This window comes from Pleurodeles waltl, chromosome 5 (genome assembly GCF_031143425.1).
Source record: "Pleurodeles waltl isolate 20211129_DDA chromosome 5, aPleWal1.hap1.20221129, whole genome shotgun sequence".
In the NCBI taxonomy this organism is placed as follows: domain Eukaryota; kingdom Metazoa; phylum Chordata; class Amphibia; order Caudata; family Salamandridae; genus Pleurodeles; species Pleurodeles waltl.
Window position 1 is genome coordinate 1,168,517,964 of NC_090444.1, and position 21,084 is coordinate 1,168,539,047.

The window sequence follows — 21,084 nt, forward strand, 5'->3', positions numbered from 1 at the left end:
AAGTTAAATATTGAAAAATCATATCTTTATTACCGTATGTTGGATGTTTATCATTTTGGTCCTGTTTTACACAGATAAATATTGGCTATTTTTCTAAAACTGGTGTGGGGTCCTTTTGTAGTGTTTTCACTTATTACTGTGTGTTATGTGCAAATGCTTTACACATTGCTTCTGAAATAAGCCTGACTGCTCGTGCCAAGCTAACAAATGGGTGAGCAGGGGCTATCTGAGCGGATATCTCCCTTATACTGCCTAGAGTGAGGGTCCCTACTTGAACAGGGTTCAAACCGACTGCCAACTAGAGACCCCATTTCTAACAGGAACCTACTTTAAGAATGGCATATTTGGGTATGGCTGTTTGAATTTCGTTTGTGCATATTGAGTTTCATAATGATTCAAGCTGGAATCGCGAAGTCTGTCTGCATGATGGTGGATCTGCTAACGACCAGAGTAATTGGGTGCTAGGGAGCATATCCGCAGATAAAACCATTCAATTTCAGTGTACTAGCCAGTAGTTCAGGGGTCTCCTACTTGCTGTAAAATAAAAGATACTTATGTTCAATGAAAATCATTGCGAACTACTAACATTATTAGTGCTGTAATAGTGACCACATCAGACAAGTTTACATTAGTGGCCACCATATGCAAAGTAACTAGCAGTGATCACCTCAGTGCATAAGTCAGGGTTGCCAGCAGTAATGTGGAATGGTCTTGTCAATTTGGAATACCTCCTCATAGGTAATACAATGCGGCCACAACTTCAATGCCCCTAGCACAAACGTAATAACATCAGTTATGATTTATCACTCAAAAATCATCTTAAAATATATTTCGGAAATTCACCCATTTTTCTCCAAACATCAGCTTATGAATTCTGAAAATACACACATTTTAGTCTTAAAACTACTAATCTGGTATATACAGATTAATTCAACCAAACAAAAATGTCTAATTCCGTAGGCTGGTTTGCACAAAGGAGAGCTACTTGCAGATAGCTGGAGAGCTACCAGTAGATCACTGGCTACTCGTTGGAGATGTCTGCAGTAGTCTATACGTGGAGTTGAAGCATGTAAGGACTCATAAAAAAAAGTTAATTGTTTATTGTGGGAGTGAAGGACATGCCATATATCCATGAAGCATTTGTTGAGCATGATGTGTCTTATGTTTCAAGCTGCTTGCGAAAGAGGTTTGACTGGTCCATGCAGCTGTGTATCAATTATCATTTTATAATCATTTGGAGAGTTTCAGAAGTTTTGTGTAGAAGTCGGGGCAGTTTGCCTTGGAGCATATACAGGATATTTCCTAATTGTCGACCCTGCGGTCGACTATGATGCCATGGCTATGTTCATTCATCTGACACCAGTTTCTTCATTTGAAGTTGTGTTATTTGTGGGTCAGTGTTGCTCCACCCTTGATCCAGTAGGATAAAAGAAAGTATTTTTGTTGACCCCTTTTTAGGGTGAACACCAACTTATGAATTGAATGTGAGGTTAGGTGACTTTCTGTAAATATAAAATATTACTTTAACCAGGGGAAACCATTCACCTCCACTACAGGTGCTCTGCTCACCCGCATATCTCTACCCTCATACTTCTGTGAGGAGTATAGCTCTTTCTCCTGTGCCCTACCCTATATTGCTTTCTTCTGAGAAATCAAAGCATGGGAAATCAAATCATGAACATCCTCTTCTCTTTGATTTCTTATGTATCTCCTTCCACCACATATCAAATATCTCTTCCATTTCATCCTCTAGTCTTTCAGGCACCCTTCTGCTTTGACAGGGCTATAGATGGAGCTTATATACTAAAGTCATAGGGCCTGATTCACAAAGATTATTTTATGAGCAGTTGGGATTACACCCGTTTTAGACGTAAACTCCACTGGAATATCCATGCCTGATTCACAAAACATTTTCTGTGAGTAATTTCCAGTTGTAAATTATGCTTACTCACAGGCATTATGTGAATAAGCAAGTCTCCCTTCAGGAAAATCATCAGTAAATCATATAAAAGCGCGCAGTAAAACACGCCTACTCATAGAAAATATTCTTTGAGTCAGGCAGAATCTTTCATGTATAACTGACATGTGCCTGGACTTAGGTAAACTCTCCTGAAGAAAAATCTTTGTTTATTGTGCTGTTAAACAATCTGCTGCCCTGTTTTCCTGAGTTAAAAGGCAACAGAGGTTTTATTGGATTCATACGGCACAATTCCAATGTTGCAGATAGCGTAATAGTGTGTACTCGAAACATTACACTCACCCACATTTCAGCAAGGGTATTCTTATTTAGTGGTAGCTTACATTAAAAATTTCACCAAATGTGTAAATCAATAAGGGAATTTCATTTGAGTAGGCACAAAAGTTTAGTTTATAGCAACGGACAGTACCTGATAACCATTTTTACACCAAGCTGCTGGACAGGTGAAAGAGATTCATTTTTCACATTTGTTTCAACAGCTGAGAAAGAAGTAAAAACAAATGTAGATGATGACGCTGTAGGCAGTTTAAAAAAAATAATTATATAAACAATATCTAAACTTGGTACTAGTACATATGCTCCTACAAATACAATAAATTATCAAATAATTGTCATAAATTAAGAATACAATCACAATCCTTACCAAAAATTACCAAAATATAACGATTATTAACTAGATTCCTTTTTAAGCCCGGCATTCATTAAAGTCATTTGGCTTTCATCCTTGCCAGAGGGAAGCAAGCAACCCAAATAGGAACAATGAAACCAAGCACAGTGTAGTAATTATGTTGGGAATGCAAAGTGGAGCGTGCAGAATGTTAGCTCCAGTTGCTAGGCTGTGTTTGAAAAAGGAGCGTGAGAAGAATGACGTTAGTGATCTGGCATTAGGTCAGGTTGAATTGGACCGCTCAGAGGATCGTACATAACTTTTCATTGTTCAAAATAAACACCGTCAAGTAAGGAATCTTCTCATTTACATACTTCATTCTGGCGACGAGCAAGCTGTTTCCGTGGAGCAACAAGGACCTGCGCTTCAACACCGGCTCGGCACGTGATTACATCGAGGAAGGTGCCGTGGGGTCAAAGACCATTGCTGTCATGTTCAAGGTGTTTATCTGAGGCAGTGTCTTGGGAGTAGGAGGAGCTACAAAGATTTTGGCCCAATGGAGACAAGTAAATGCTCCGACACAGGAGGAGTCACAGAGGTGTGCCCGTGATGCTTTCAAACAGGGAGTAGTGTGCATATGGTGCTAAGACGCTCTACTCTCTGTAGAAACAAAAAGGAAACTGAAGCCATTTTGGAGGTGCAGCTTCGAGGAAACAGTGTTTCCTCAATCAACCCTTGAAAATAGTCTAACTGCTTGAGTTGGTTTTGTTTAAGGTACAGCTGAATTTTTATGCACAAAGATTATTTTATTTGAAAAAAAAGTCAAGAATAGGATTGTCATATTCAGCTTAAAGAATTGAAAAAAAAGAAAATCTACCGTCATTATACAAAGTCAAATTAAAAATAAACTATGCAATCGTTTAACCCACTGCCACCATTCTTGGAGAGCCACATATAGCTTGGAGACATTGGTATGATGCTTTTGAAACTTATTTAGGGGCAATACGAGCAGCACGGTTTAGACCAGAACGCAAGAAATGTCTTCTTCTTCATTGCATTGGGTTGGAAGGAAGGGCTATTTTCAATCATTTACCGGATGGGTGAAGACGAAATGGATGAGTATGAAATAGCTTTAAAGAAAATGAGTAATAGGTTTGATGCACCTCCCAGCTTAGAGGTTTCCAGACACAAATTATTTAAAAGAGATCAGCGCTCTGGTGAAGACGTGGATACGTATATTTTGGCATTGCGTTTCTTGGCTGCTGAATGTCAATTTGGAGCTTTGGGTGATCAAATGACCAGGGATCAATTCATAAGTCAAGGAACAGATAGATCTATCAGACAGAAACTACCTTCTTTAGACAACCCAACTTTGGCAGAAACTATTAAAATTGCGAAAAGTATTGAATCTTCAATTAAATCTACAAAGGAAATAGAAAAGTGACCGAAGGAAGAATTAGTGCTGTCAGGAACAAAGATGACAAAGGCAGAATGGATAACCCTGGTGTACAAAAGCTTATGCAAGGAACTACAGTGATTAAAGGGTTTTAAACATAAAATTAAAGTAGAAATAAATGCTACACCAGTTAAGCATAAAGTAAGGAGTGTACCATTTAGCATTAGAGATGACTTGGAGAAGAAGTTGGAAAGTTTATGGAACAAAGGGATCATTGAGCATATTGATTCTTCCTTAAGGCTTTATACTTCGGTGGTGGCAAAGAAAAAGAGTGGTGAATTGAGAATTTGTGTTGATTTGAGAGCAGTTAACAAAGGGATATGGGGGGACTCACAACCCTTACCTAATAGAAGTGAAATATTGTCTACTATTAAAGATGCAAAGTTATTCACTAAGTTAGACTTGGTGAGTGCATATCATCAGGTCAAGTTGGATCAAGAATATAGGTACTTGACAGCATTTGTGTCACCCTTTGAGACTTTCCAATATTGCTGTATGCCGTTTGGCCTGGCAGCTGAGGCTTCTGTGTGCCAAAGGATTATGAGTAATTTACTAAAGTATATTTCCAATGTATTAGTGTTTCAGGGTGATGCACTGATTCATACGCCTGATCTGCAGGTTCGCAGCTAAATTTTGAGACCGATGCTACAGAAATTTAGGATTCATGGTATAGTTCTATGAAGCGAAAAATGGCAATTTTTTAGGTCATCTGTAGAGTATTTGGGTCATGTGATTTGTGCTGAGGGGGTTTACCCAAAACCAGGTTTGATTGGTGCCATTAAGGTAGCACCTCCACCCAAGAATAAGACTGGTGTGAAATCATTTTTAGGTATGTGTGAGTTCTATTCTCGATTTATACCAGAGTATGCAAGTAAGGTCAGAGCGATTTCTAATCTGTTGAAAGATAAGACGTGTTTTGAGTGGAGTTAAGTGTGAAAATGCATTTGAAGAAATCTAAATTCAATTATCGCAAGCAAAGGTGTTAAAACCCTATGATCAGCAGCTTCAATGTTGTCTCATGGTGGATGCTAGTAATATAGGACTGGGTGCTGTTTTGACACAAATAAAAGATGGAGTTGAAAACACAACTGGTTTTGCATCCAGAGCATTAAGAGAACCAGAAACATACTATTCTATTATTGAAAAGGAATTACTGGCCTGTGTATGGGCTATCAAAAAGTTTAGAATTTATGTATGGGGCAGGCATTTTGCACTAAAAACAAATCATAAACTATTGGTCTTGATTCTTAATGGAACCAACAGCAAAACGGGTACGCCAAGAATTGCTAGGTTTGTGGCAAGGTTGATGCAGTATGACTTTGAAATCATACATGTTCCTGGAGGAAGAAATGTCAGAGCTGACTATTTGTCAACATTTCTTATTCAAAATAGTTGTGCTGGTAAAGAAAGCATTGATGATGAAAGCTGCTTGATTGCTGCAGTTGAAGTGGAACATGTATGTGTTTGTTCAGAGAAAGAGTGGGAGGAGAAATTGGAGTATGACAAAGTTTTATGTGAAATCATGGGGTATGTCAAAAAAGGCTGGCCTGCTGAGAAAGAGATGGCAGTGGGTGTTCAGACTTTCTGGAAAGTTTCGGATGAGTTGATGATTGAGGAATGTGTGCTCATGGGGAGTGATAAGCTCATTCCTCCAGAGGAGTTGAAGTATTCCATTATGGAGAAGGCTCATGAAGGACATCTGGGTGCCACGTTAACCAAAAGAAGAATTCATGACAGATTTTGGTGGCCATGTATGGACAAAGAAATTGAACAGTTGGTAAGAAACTGCATTATTTGTGCTAATTGTGACACCACCTCTTATTCCTATTGAGTGTCCTTTGGGTCCATGGAGAAAGCTAGGGGTTGAACTTGTGGGACCATTTAATTTTCTCAACTACAGTTTACGCTATGCTTATGTCGTAGTTGACTATTATTTAAAGTGGCCTTATGTGAAATTTGTACAAGAACCTAATGCAAAATCATTGGTAACATTTTTGAGAAAATTGTTTATGAACGAGGGTTTCCCAGAAGAGATTATATCTGATAATGGTGTACAGTTTGTGTCTGAGGAGTTCAAAATATTTGTGAAGGAAGGGTCAGTTAAACATTTGAGATGTTCACTTTATCAACCTCAAACAAATGGGTAGGTGGAAAGATTCAATTGTGTGTTGGGAGATTGCATCAGGTGGGCATTAACAAATGTGTGTGTGGTAAATGCATTGGTGCAAGTGATGTTATGGTTTTATAGAACAACTCTGCATTCTACTACAGGGTTATCCCCATTTGAGGCACTTAAAGGGAGAAAACTTAATACACAAGTGAGACCAGGCTGGATGTCCAAATTGTTCAAACAAATGCATGTGCGGGACTGTTCTGACACTATCAAAATCAATGTAGAAAGGAAACAAAATGCACAAAAGACTTATTTTGACAGTAAAAAAGGGGAAAAAGAGTACTCCATATCTGAAGGTGACTGGGTGGCTATCAAATTGCCACCTTTTGTTAAGAAAGGTAGTCCCAAATTTTCAGGTCCTGTGAGGGTGGAACTGGTTTGTGGAAATGCAGTTAGCGTCCAGGGTAACAAGTGGTGGAACAAGTCCAAAGTGGTGAAATTGAGACGGGGTTTTGGTCCACAACTTAACTGTGAACAGTCAGGAGTCAGTCAGTCTGGCATGAGATAGATATGGTCCAATGTGACAAAGATGGTCATGAGACACCATTCCATAGAAGCAATATAATAGAGTGCGTAAGTTAACCTTTAAATTTCGTCAATAAGGAAAAATGTTATTGTTGCTATTATTGATTTTCATCTTGACTATTATTCCTGAAGTATAAGGTTGGCGTTGACTTTTTTTCTGTGTTTCACGTAATGTTGTAGTTTCTATTGTTATGTATTTTTTTTTTTAGATATATATAACTTAGATTTAGTAGATCTTAGGGTAGTGAATTAAAAAAAAAACTCAATGTAGTAATTATGTTGGGAATACAAAGTGGAGCATGCAGAATGTTAGCTCCAGTTGGTATGTTGTGTTTGAGAACGGAGCACGAGAAGAACGACGTTAGTGATCTGGCGTTTGGTCAGGTTGTGTCGGAGCGCTCAGAGGATCATACTTAACTTTTCATTGTCAAAAATAAACACAGTAAAGTGAGGAATCATCTCATTTACGTACTTCACACAGTCCTCTTGCTTAATGTCTGGGTCTTCCTTCTGGTCAAGTAAATACAAAAAATATCAAGAATAATATCCTTGACGCGTTTTTGTCTAACAAAAATTCAGGTATTTACAAATTGAATTAGACTCACAAGTTTACCTAGTTGGTGCCTATAGACAAGTACCTTTTTTACACAACGTCAGAAACCGAGCCAGCCTAAAACGCATAGTGCGACATTCATTGAAGGTACTGTCCTTAAAGACTTATCAGTCAGTACCAACCTAAAAAGAATATATCTCTGCCCAAAAATAGTAATTTACCATTCCCCCAACTGTGTTTTTACTCAACTTTGTAATAAATGTGTCTGACCGTTGCTGTACTGAACATTAACAATTTTAACATTCAGGGGTAAAACAAACCTTTGTCAGCAGGTTTTACCCTGACTTTCAATTTTAAGCTGTTCTGGTTGGTATCAAGCCTTTGTGAGTCCCATTTACAAGTGGGTAGGGAACTTGCACTCAGAATTTATGCTGCAAATGATTTGTTCTAGATGTGAGATGCACAAACTATTATAACCTCTTTCTGGTGACATTCTTTATCTACATGTTGATGACCCACTCAGTAGACAGGTGCCTTAACCCGTAGAGTGCCTGGGACGAGCTGGTCCCCCCGTGGGCCTCCCTCCCACACCCCCAGCCAGGGATGGAAGGAGAATTGCGTCCCCTTCCATCCCCTTCCACCCCCAGTGACGTCTGATGACATCAGCACACGATCGCGTGCTGACCTCATCAGAGATCACCTCCCGTCCCAGCGCGATGCGGAAGAGAAATGCTTAGCGTTTCTCTTCCACTCGGGAGGAAGGGGCAGGCAGAGGCATGAAAGGAAAGTAAAGGCCTTTCCTTTCATGTCTCTGCAAGCAATGCGATCAGGCATCAGAAATGGCCACTAGACAGCAAGGAATTTTTTTTATTTTATACTTACGTATAAGGGGAGCGGCCCCTTGGGCAAGGGCTGCTGCCCATGGGGGCAAAATATGTTTAGGCTTGTTCTGCCTCCCCGGGGGCAGATCGGCCAATTATAATTAGGCCGGTCTGCCCCCAGGGGGCGCAGAAACCCATAGACACCAGGGATAGTTTTTTTTTTTTACTTATGTTTTTATGTATGGGGAGCGACCCCTTAGGCAACGGTCGCTCCCCTGCGAAAGCGATCCCTTAGGCAACGTATTTAGGCCATTCCTGTCCCCCTTGGGGGCAGTTCTGCCTATTTTTATTAGGCCAATCTGCCCCCAATGGGGGCAGAAACCACTAGACTCCAGGGATTTTTTATTTTTTTTTATACTTGCACATAAGGAGAGCAGCCCCTTGGGCAAGGGCCGCAGAATATTTTTAGGCCTTTTCTGTCCCCCCCAGGGGGCAGATCAGCCTATTATAATGAGGCCAACCTGACCCCAGGGTGGGCAGAAACCCCTAGACACCAGGGATATATATATATTTTTTTACTTGATATGTTTATGTATGGGGAGCGACCCCTTAGGCTCCCCTAGGGGGTACATTTTATTTAGGCTAATCTGCAATCTGCTCCCATGAGGGGCATATACCACTAGATACCAGGGATTTTTTTGAATTTTATATTTTTTATACTTGCTGTCAACATCAGGACAGTGCGCGCTCTACAGGTGACAAAAATGCAAAAACCCATTCTTTATGCAAGAGCATAATTCATGCATTGTGTTTATATGCAGTATGTTAACCTTTTGCATTGCAGAGTTTAACCTTGAAAAACACTATTAGTGATGTTTGCAATAAATGTTCATTTGCAAGGTATTGCTGCAGGCTTATTGAGTGTGTTAGGGTGTGGTCCCTTTCTAGGACCTTCTAGAGGCTTTCCCTGCAGCATGACTGGGTGTGGTTTGTGGGCTGGGCTTGACTCTATATAAGGAAGCCATTCCAACTCCACGTGCTCACTATTCAGAGGTCTCGGTGCAGAGCAGCATCAACTTCCTGAGCTCCTGTTCCGGAGGCCTACCTTGATATTCCAGGCCTGCCCTCATTATATTGGTGATCCTTGAGCAGGGCGGTAAGGCAGAGGTCGGGCTGGGCCCTCAATCCCCGTTCTCAAAGACATTTGAGTTTTGGGCCTAGTTGTGAAACTCTCTGTGTGCGTGAGTGTGATTTCATGGCATTTGCCTATTCTTGTCCGAATCAGCAGAGTGCGCAATTCATTTCTGACATGTAACCCTTGGCATTCAGATCGGCAACAGTGTGCGCGATCATTTCATGGCATTTGCATATTCTTGTCCGAATCGGCAGAGTGTGTGATTCATTTCGGACATGTAACCCTTGGCATTCACATCGGCAACAGTGTGTGCGATCATTTCATGGCATTTGCATATTCTTGTCCGAATCGGCAGAGTGCGCGATTCATTTCTGACATGTAACCCTTGGCATTCACATCGGCAACAGTGTACGCGATCATTTCATGGCATTTGCATATTCTTGTTTGAATCGGCAACAGTGTGCGCGGTTCAACCCTGGCATAAAACTCTTGGCTTTTGGATCAGCAGTGTGCGCGATCATTTCCTGACACTGCATCGCGTATTTCGAATCTGCAACAGTGGGTGCGATTCAATCCCTGGCATAAAACTCTTGGCTTTTGGATCGGTAGTGAGCGCGATCATTTCCTAACATTTGCATCGTGTATTTCGAATCGGCAACAGTGTGCGCGATTCAATCTCTGGCATAAAACTCTTGGCATCTGGATCGGCAGAGTGCGCGATCATTTCCTGATATTCACATCGTGTATTTCGAATCAGCAAAGGGTGCGCGATTCAACCCTGGCATAAAACGCTTGGCTTTTAGATCGGCAGTGTGCGCGATCATTTCATGACATTAAAAACTTCGGTGTGCCGTGTTTGTTGAGGGGCACACATTTATCCTGAGCTTTTGGATTTCTTTGGAACGCTTAATTCAAAGTGCAGCATTCTTTGTACATATTAAGTTCCTAGTACAGTTCCTGTTGTTTCCAGGGAATGTTCAGATAGCCTTTGTCCTCATGCAGAAATGCAATGCTTATTCTGAAACATTATTGAAAAAGGTTCTTGTATTCTAGACAGTATGTGATATTTCCTGAAAAGCTCATATGAAACATTGTATTAACCCATTCTTGATTTTTCCAGGTACCTAGATTTCTTGAGGTCTAGTTATAGTTATTTCTTAGGTTATCCATGATTACAGTATAAGAACTCTTAGAACCATAGTCTATTGTAAGTCAATGTGATTATATCTTGACATTGTGTTGTTTAACCTCTTGCTTCCTACAGGTCTCCTTCCCAGCTGTTCCCTACCTAATCCCCTGTTCCCCCACTTGGACTCTCTCATGCTCTGTGGTATATCTATTGGAGCTTTGGAGCTGTCTAGTGGTGGACATGTTGGGAACGTGCGCAGGCCCCGAGGATCTGGTCTCCCTGGCACTTGCGCATAAGGGGAGCGGCCCCTTGGGCAAGGGTCACTCCCCTGAGGGGTAAATTGTATATAGGCCAATCTGCCCCCATGACAGGCAGAAACCCCTAGACGCCAGGGATATATATTTTGGAGCAACACCTTAGGCAAGGGTCACTCGTCGGGGGGACGACAATTTGTATTTAGGCCATTCTGCCTATTTCTATTAGGCTGATCTTCCCCGGGGGGGGGGGGCAGAAACCTCTTAGGCACCAGGGATTGGTATGTGTGTGTTTTGTTTGGGGGGGGGCAGCACCTTGGCCAAGGGTTGCTCCCCATGAGGGCACATTACTGTTGGCCATATCTGCCGCCCTTGGGGGCAGATCGGCCTATTTTTGGAAGGCACCTGGGGGGGAGGTTTGGCAGAAAGTCTACTAGATGCCAGGGAATTAAAAAAAAAAAAAAAAAAGAGTGTGGTGGTGGCTACTAACCAGTATGGGCATGGTTTTACCCCCACCCCAACTGAAGGGGGTAACAGTCTTTCAGCTCTCCCCCCACACACTAAAACATCTTATCCCACGGCAAGCAAGAGGACATTTGAATATTTTGGGTTTTGGCTTTACATTTGGGCCATGAGAGCTTGGCTAACTCTCAAAGTTGTCCTACTTGGAATGGTGAGGGTTGCACTTTTTGGACTTTGGGACGCTGCCATGTAGAAAAATCCACAAGACCTAGACACATCTGAAAACTAAACATCTGGGTGAGTCCATGGTGGTGTGCTTCACATGCACCCGCACCATTTTCTTACCCACAATGTCCTGCAAATCTCCAACTTTGCCGGAAATCACACATTTTTCCCACATTTTTGTGATGGAACCTTCCGGAATCTGCAGGAATCCACAAAATTCCTATCACCCAGCATTGTCTCATCTATACGGATAAAAATTCTGCCGCATTTGTCAGCCTAAATTTTTTTTCTTTTTCTTTGTGACTTGCTTTGGTTCCCCCTCAATTTCGACATGGTTTTAGCTCTTCCCTGTCACAGGCACTTGGCCCACTTACACAAGTGAGGCATAATTTTTACCAGGAGACTGAGGGGAACGTTAGGTGATAGAAAATGTGGGACAGAAATGTGGGAAAAATTAGATTTTTTAGCTAAATTTGAGGTTTGCTGAGGATTCTGGGTAAGAAAACATTGGGGGTTCCACGCAAGTCCCACCTTCCTGGATTGCCTTGGGTGTCTAGTTTTCAGAAATGTTTGGGTTTGGTAGGTTTCCCTATATGGCTGCTGAGCCCAAGACCAAAAGTGCAGGTCCCCCCGCAAAAACAGGTGGTTTAGTATTTGATAATTTTGATGTGTCCACATAGTGTTTTGGGGCATTTCCTTTCGCGGGCACTAGGGCTACCCACACAAGTGAGGTACCATTTTTATCGAGAGACTTGGGGGAACACTGGGTGGAAGGAAATTCGTGGCTCCTCTCAGATTCCAGAACTTTCTGTCACTGAAATGTAAGGGAGAACTGTTTTTTGGCCAAATTTTGAGGTTTGCAAAGGATTCTGGGTAACAGAACCTGGTGAGAGCCCCACAGGTCACCCCATCTTGGATTCCCCTAGGTGTCTAGATTTTTTTAAATGCGCAGGTTTGGTAGGTTTCCCTAGGTGCCAGCTGAGCTACAGACCAAAATCCACAGCTATGCACTTTGCAAAAAACAGGTCTGTTTTCTTTGGGAAAATGTGATGTGTCCACGTTGTGTTTTGGGGAATTTCCTATCACAGGCGCAAGGCCTACCCACACAAGTGAGGTACTATTTTTATCGGGAGACTTGCGGGAAGACAGAATAGCAAAACAAGTGTTATTGCCTCTTGTCTTTCTCTACATTTTTTCCACCAAGTGCGTAAAAACACGTCTATTTGAGAAATGCCCTGTAATTCACATGCTAGTATGGGGACCCCGGAATTCACAGATGTTCAAATAACCACTGTTCTCAACACCTTATCTGGTGCCCGTTTTGGAAATACAAAGGTTTCCTTTCTAACTATTTTTCACTCTTTTTATTTCACCTGATAAATTGCTGTATACCCGGTATACAATGAAAACCCATTGCAAGGTGCAGCTCATTTATTGGCTCTGGGTACCTAGGGTTCTTGATGAACCTACAAGCCCTATATATCCTCGCAACCAGAAGCGTCCAGCAGACGTAATGGTATATTGCTTTAAAAAATGTGACATGGCAGGAAAAAGTTACAGAGTAAAATGTGGAGAAAATTTTATTTTTTTATCTTAATTTCAATATTGTTTTATTTCAGCTGTTATTTTCTGCAGGAAAACCTTGTAGGATCTAAACAAATTACCCCTTGTTGAATTAAGAATTTTGCCTACTTTTCAGAAATGTTTAGCTTTCTGTGATCCAGCATTGGTTTCACACCCATAACTGTCACTAACTGGAAGGAGGGTGAAAGCACAAAAAATAGTAAAAATGGGTTATGTCCCAGTAAAATGCCACAATTGTGTTGAAAAATCCGGTTTTCTGATTCAAGTCTGCCTGTTCCTGAAAGCTGGGAAGATAGTGCTTTTAGCACCACAAACCCTTTGTTGATGCCATTTGCAGGGAAAAAAATCACAATCCTTCTTCTGCAGCCCTTTTTTCCTTTTTTTTTTTCAAAAATGAAATTTTTGCTGTATTTTGGCTAATTTATTGGTCTCCTTCAGGGGAACCTACAAACTCTGGGTACCTCTAGAACCCCCAGGATGTTAAAAAAAAGGACACAAATTTGGCGTGGGTAGCTTATGTGGACAAAAAGTTATGAGGGGCTAAGGACGAACTGCCCCAAATAGCCAAAAAATGGCCTGGCACCTGAGGGGGAAAAGGCCTGGCAGGGAAGGGGTTAAAGCCTGTTCTATTTGTTGTTATTATCTCCACATCTCACATCTCCTCATCATCAAACCCCAGAGGGCAGTTCACACAGGATAATCCTCAGAAAGATGTCCTGTAGAGGCAGGCACCTTCTGTGGAAGCTTCTGCATATAGGCATCCAGTGTGACACTCAAAGAGGCATTCTTTATCTACATGTTGATGACCCACTCAGTAGACAGGTGCCTTAAAGCCTGTTCTATTTGTTGTTATTATCACCACATCTGACATCTCCTCCTCCCCAAATCCCAGTGGGCAGTACACATTGGATAATCCTCAGAAAGATGTCCTATAGAGGCAGGCACCTTCTGTGGAAGCTTCTGCATACAGGCATCCAGTGTGGCACTCAAAGAGGCAGTTTAGACCTACTTACCTGGATAATATTAGTAATGGAAGTGATCCTATAATCAGCTCAAAAACAATGCTTTTTTACAAACCATGTTAAAAGATAATGAAAATAAACAGTTGTTAGAAATTAGGTTTTTGGTTGGGAGAGGTACGCACCCTGTGCAAGCAGGACCCACAATCCTATTCAGTTTAAGTCGCAAACACACCCTACCAAAGATAACCTGTGCTCTCCCTCTGGTAGCTTGGCACAAAGCAGTCAGGCTTAGCTTAAGAGGCAATGCATTAAGTATTTGTGTAACACTTCAAGCAGTAAAAACAGTGAAAACACCACACAAAAAGATACCACACCTGGCTAACAAAATAACAAAACTCCAATAAGCAGAACTTTATGTATTATTTTTTTAAGTATAAACTGTGAAATAATGCTTAAAAAAAGAAGTGCCAACCAGGGATATTTGGTTGCACTGGACCAGGACGAAGTAAACAGTTCAGGCCGACCGCAATGGAGCTCAGGCCATTGACAGGGTCCCAGTTAGGCCCGCTGATCAACAGACCCTTAATCCTGGTTGCGTCAACATCAAGTATGCAGGGAGCAGATTGAAGCAATGTGTGTGTGTCCATTACCGCAATGTGGGTGATGCGTCAATCTTTTCCACGTAGTGGTGAAGAGGCATAAATTTTCTTCACACAACAGCGGCAATACATCATTCCGAGATGTGGCAGTTCCGAAGGAGATGCGCGGAGGTCAATCCGCACTGGAGAGACAATGCACCGGTTTCAATCTGTGCAGCGCTGGCAATGCATTGGTTCTGACTGGAGCAACACTTTATACCCACTTCCAAGGGTCTAGGGCTGGATTGGCACAGCCTGGCAGGGTAAGACTCACAGCTGGCAGAGTCCAGGTGCTGAAGCAGGTGAACTGGTCTTTTGTGTCCCCGAGACTTCAGAAAACAGGAGGCAAGCCAGCAAGCCCTTGGAGTCACTTTGGTTCTGGGTTGGAGAGATGCAGGTTCAGTCCTTCTCCCTACCAGACATGGAGGGCAGCAGGTAAGCACAGCAGAGCAAGAATCCAGCAGAGTTGAATTGGTGGTGCCTGAGGTTCAGCACTTATACCCAGTTGTACCTTTGAATTGGGGGAGACTTCAAAGAGATGCCTTTGAGTTGCACATAGTTCCTGTCCCTTCCTGCCACGGCTCCAGACTCTACCGGGGGGGTATGCAGCTCTTTGTGTGAGGACCGTACACAGCATATTCAGGTGTATGTGTCAGCTCCTCCTTCCCATTCTGCCCAGGATGGCCCATCAGGCTATGGATGGCTCATAAGTCACACTGTTGTGCAGCCATTTTAGTTATAGCTCCATGCACGTTATGTTAGCTTACTAGGCCTGCTGCTGTGCACTTTAACCTAAATATATTTTATTCATCTTTATTTTATTATTCTTACAAAAGCCACTTTTACGGTCTTGTTTTAATTCACGCTATCTAGCTGTTTTTGCCTATGCCAGCACTACGTTCTTAAACAAGACATTCATGCTCACTGTGTGCTTCTTTCAAGACTGCAGTTAGATAGGTTGCCGGTGAACGTGGTACAAGTTTTGTCTCTGACATTCATAGAAAAACACACATCCTTACGTAGGGACATTTTCTCAGAACATTAGCTGTTTTATTATAAAAAAACTTCCTTGTCCCTTACATGTTAGAGGGAAATTCCAGCCAGAGAACCACAACAGTATGCTGATTGCTGAACGCTTCGCTACAGCTGCTTATGCAGACTTCAGGCCTTTGCTCAGGTATGGGGGATGATGTCTTCCAAGGGGAACCTGAAGGGCAGAATTAGTGCTTACCACGCTGTGCTCTATTATAGCCTGGGTAGGAATTAGTCTATTGACTCTAGTGACAATATGGTAGCTTTATTTCTATGCTTTACTCTCCTTGTCACAATTTTAATCTTGTCATGCTGCATCGTCCTGGTTATTGCAGCACATGCTTTGCTATCTCAGATGCATTTGCCTCATTAAAATCTTATTGAAATATATACTGCCTGTTTGTCATTGTGTATGTGAGACTAATGTAACTGAGAGAAACGGATGAGACCTGAGTGACCACGGTTTCCCTGAGAAATCAATGTCAAGCGCTCGGCTGCCCAATCATCCCTACCCTTGTGTAGAGATGAGGCTCTGCTAGTTAGCCGGGACAAAACCCTGATTGGGCCTGCAGGTGTCACCAGAAGTGGGCCAGACTCAGTCTCCCACACTGCAGGCAATTCTGCTGCTCAAAATCCAGTAGTCTCATTAGAATAATGAAAGCCTACGCAACAACACCTAAGCTCCCTTTGTGTGGGGCTGTCTAGAGGGAATGCAGAAGCCTAGCTGTCACCCACCACAGACTTGTATTCAGAGACAGGCAGAATGTGCCAAATGATTAAAGCAAGAAAATGCCAACTTTCTAATAGTGCCTTTTGAGAATTACAAATTTTAAATCCGACTTCTCCTTGTGCTGTGATTTTAAATTGTGATTCCATAGACACCAAACTTGGGGGTCCCATTTCTTCCCAAATGGAAATTACAAGTACAAATGTGATTAGATAATCCTAATGCTATCCCATGGGAGAGATAGGCCTTGCAGTAGTGAAAAATGAATTTAAGAGTTTTTCAGTACTAGAACATGTTAAATTTAAAAGCACATGTCCTATCTCAAAATACACTGCACCCTGCCTTTGAGCTGTCTAGGCCCATCGTAGGGGTGAGGTACAGGTATTAATATGGTTGGTTTGGACCTGGCAAGAGACTTAACTTGCCAGGTTGACGTGGCAGTTTAAAACTGCTTACACAGGCTCTGCAAAGGCAGACATGAGACATGTTTAAAAGGCTACTGAAGTGGGTGGTATAATAAGTGCTGCAGGCCTACCAGTAGTATTACAGGCTCTGGGCACAGGTAGTGCACTTTACTAGGGAGTTGTAAGTATAACCATATTTTAAGCATAGAGTGCTTTCACTTTAGCAATGATTAGCAGTGGTAAAGTGCCCAGAGTCCTAGAGCCAGCAAAAAAGAGGTCAGCAAAACAGGAGGACTGAAGACAAAAAAGTCAGGGGAAGCCACACCAAGGATGCCAAGTCTAACAACAGTGCAATGTGTACTACTTGTATTTGATGAAAAAATAAAATATAGGTTTAACAAAATCCTATTTGGAGAGTTGAGGAAGCTTCCCTGTCTTTTACTTAGGGGACCTATACTGTGGGTGAATATCTTCTGATCCCGAATTGCTGTGATACTATAGATTTGCGATCACTTTCCTTATTTTAACTTATGCACAGCGGGCCAGGTATCACAGATCAGCTGTGTGGGTGCTGCCTCTGTTTACCAAATGCCTCAGCTTTCACTGCACTTTTCATTTGTCTGTATTTGGGGGTCATTTTGCTTCTTGGTTTTCAGGCTTTGATGTGTAACAATGCAACTAAGGTGAAACTCACAGCTCTCCTCCCCCAAGTAGTGAACACTGATTTGTTGTGTAAGTAGACATGTCAGCGGACATCATAGCTTCTAGCACCACTCAGAAGACATGGAATGCTTGACATCTCTTAGCCTGACTAAAAGATGGCAGTTTAGGCATTTCCCAAAAAGGTGTTTACCAAAGGAATTTTATAGTCTTGATGAGTGTTTACTGTGTTTCTTCAGTTTCACTGCACTGTGATTTCTGACTGCTTCTTTGTGCATTAGACACATCAGAACTACATTACCATTGAATTATCTTCGAAGCCAATGCTCGACTTGAGTTTTATGTATCTTTTTCTATCAAGTGTGTTTTTGAAAACAGGATATGTCAATACCCTACCTCCAAAGACAGTTGTACACTTTATAATGCTTGATTGTGTTCCTCATTCCCGATATATTCCAAGATATAGGGCCTGATTATGACTTCAGCGGAGGGGATTACTCCATCCCAAATGTGACGGATATTGCGGCCGCCGTATTATGAGTTCCATTGGATATAATGAACTCATAATTCGGCGGGCGAGATATCCGTCACATTTGGGATAGAGTAATCCTCTCCGCTGAAGTCCTAATCCGGCCCATAATCCTGTATCTGTTAACCATAGTCCTCGTCACAGTTTACATAATCTAGCTGAAGTGAGGTGTGGTGAAATGTGCTAGTCATATTTTATAAACAATATTGATGTTTAACCATCTTACTTTTGTTGAAGCCTCCTTTTCTATCTGCCCTCAGGAACAAACCAGAGACCAGCCAGCTTTAAGGTACAAGCAGAAATATTTAATAATACGTGCACGGAGACTGTGGCTTGAAAGGCCAAGGCCAAGCAGTCTAAATTGCGGAACTCCAATACAATCTTTTATGCATGAAAACCACAAAAGGGTGAAAATATATAATCCAATCAGAACAACTGAATGATAATTTCTTCATCAAGCACATTGTGTGATGTTGATCAGGAGATGCATGGTATTACACATATATTAGGCATCTATCCAATCACAGTAGAATAACATTTCATGGTGGCAGCGTGATACAAGATGACCACAAGCGTGACCTTCACATTTCTCAGACAGTTGGGACTTTCCAAGGCGTCACCAATCCAGCTTCCTCATAACCTCTCCTCAGACCTATGTGGACATCGAGATGTCTGTCAGTTGCTGGGCGAATGAAGCAATGCATGTCGCATGAGCTTTCTCTTGTAAGCAAGCCTTGCTTTACAAGCTGCCTGTCAGGTTTAATGTACTAAAGGTCATCCAACCTTCTGCATATGTTTTTCAGGCCTGTACATCATTGAGTATCACAGGATGAGGTCAGGCCTGGGGGGATAATAAAATGGATTCCTTAGCCAGTTTCCACACTTTGAGGACACCAGTTATATATCTTTCACAAATCCTGCTCTGTGAAATACCAGTATAATATCTGCTTAGCACTCATTTATAACTTAAGAAAACTAAAAAAACAACTGACCTCAACAAGGTTCTGAACTACCATTTTCCAACAAAAGAAACCCAATATAATTCTGAGTTGACCCAGACCCACTCAAAGCCTCCTAAATTCATCAGGAGGGGACCGGCTCAAGACCTGTTGTATGCTTTCACCTATTATATCCGCTGTAATTTAAATCATTAACTAGGGTTGTGTTTAACGCCCCCACATAAGCCCAAGCCTTCCAGTGTGTTTCTGCGCCTCCATATTATTATATTTCAGCTTGTACATTCTGCAACCAATTGCCCATTTTCAAACTTAGCTGTCATCAACATTGTTCTTTATTTAATAAGAAACCTCTTAATCTCTTCTCCTTACAACAAAGCTCCACACTTTCAACATCAGAGCAAATCAGCTGCCCTCATGGGTGTGACACTCAGTTTGTCCTTGCTCAGCTATGTCACACACTGTTCAGATCCACATCTGCACTGGTATCTTCAGACTAAGGCGTCCTCTCGATAACTTGGTGTGGCATCTTCTCCTTCCACTGTGACAGTTCTATTACCGTTCTGAGTTGTTCGACCTTGAACTGGCTCCTAGTTGGTCTGCAAAATGTTGCTTTGTTTCCCTTCTTCCTTTTCCTCTTTCTGGTTTGCCAGTCTTTGGGTTCATCCAGGACCACTTTCAGGTATTCAGCTTTACATTCTGTTCAGATCATGGCTTCCTTTGTGTCTAGAAAAAATGTGTTTTTATTGTTCTCAATTGTCCTGTGTTTTTCAGTTTAACACATGTATTTCAGGCCTACTGTTCTGAGGTGCCCCTTAATTGCTGAAAATAACATTCACTGCTGCTGGAAAGCAAGGGTGTAGTCTGGATATAGACAGACCTTACTTCCTTATACGTCAAAAGGATCATTATGCATCACCAGCTGTATGACATTGTCTCTGTCGCTACAGTTCAACAGTTGTGCCAATATTGGGCAAGGGGTTGGTCCGGCCATCTGGAGGGCAGCTTGCACCTGTATGTACCCATTCAACTGAAAAAACTTTGAGAGGCCTTTAGGAGACACCACCTTCAGGAATCATTCTTCTAGAAATAACTCCAAACATGGACCTTTGGCCTTTTTGGGAATTTCCAAAATATTGACGTTGTTTGTTCTAGATCGACCTTCAGAACCCTCAACTCTATTTTCCATTGTTTATATCATGGTCTGCAGCTTAGGGACTTGCTGTTTAATGTCAAGTACTGTTGGGTGAATACTTGGCAGCACTGATTCTACTTCCATCACTCTCTCTGATCATTTTCCTTTGATCCACTCTCAGGAGGTCAATGTCTGTCATCATCATGTCAATTTTATTTTTCAGAGCTGCAAGAATCGCTGCTATCACCTCTAATATTGCATCAAATTTCTTAAAGTGTTTTCCAGGGCTCATCTCCATTCCACTATTCCAAAACCTGTAAATCGTTTCTTCATAAACTTAATTTTATATCACGTTTTTGAGTTTGTCTACAATGTTGCTTATAAGAATTTATCAGAGTCGAGGCAGTAGCACGTTTTCCAAAAAACAGCTCTATCCTTCATGAAACACCTATTTTAATAGAGTTACTACATTTTTAGAAAATGTGGCATGTGCCTGCATGCCCCTCCAATGATCACTAATAAATAAGAAATTAACAGCTGAATGTAAATAATCATTACAGGAATTTCACACACAATCTCTTTCTACAAATATTATTTTAGACTCCTGGCAGGAGCCATATAACAAGTTTTAATGAAGGCGACTTACTCACTAAGTACTGCTTAAACAAGGTAATTTGAGCATTTGGAATGGAATTCGGTAGACCAAAGAAGTCTTCTAAATCTTTCAGCAGAACCTTAGCAAAAATTATGAATCGACATCCAGCAAGGCATTAGCCAATAGCTAGCTGTATCAGAAGTTGGGCCCTTTTCATACAAACACTGGAGTACTGAACTATGCCAACACTTATATATAACCTGAAAGTTAGCCATGATTATAGAGAAGGTTGAGGTTTTCTGAATTAAAATGTATTTTTTTTCAGTCAGTTACGGATGGGTGTCCATTCGGATCTGTAATTTTTTGTTATAAAGAAATGTAATTGATTTTATGAAAACAAGAAAATAAAAATACAAATAACATAACACCAACTGGTGTTTGGGGACGGTCAATCCCTGGACCAAATCAGGGCTCCGTAGAGCATATCTATACACAGAAATAATAGTTAGTAGTTTATATTTAAACTCCATGAGGGTATCACATT

At 41.5% G+C, this 21,084-nt stretch overlaps 1 protein-coding gene across 3 annotated transcripts in view; it reads right to left on the bottom strand.

Annotated features, from left to right (window-relative positions):
* TBC1D32 (TBC1 domain family member 32) overlaps positions 1-21,084 on the bottom strand; it is an 804,546-nt gene that overhangs the window by 244,256 nt on the left and 539,206 nt on the right. For all 3 annotated transcript variants that reach the window (XM_069235394.1, XM_069235395.1, XM_069235396.1), the window contains one exon: positions 2,388-2,457. In XM_069235394.1, the coding sequence (XP_069091495.1) occupies positions 2,388-2,457 (70 nt within the window). The remainder of the gene's footprint in view (positions 1-2,387; positions 2,458-21,084) is intronic.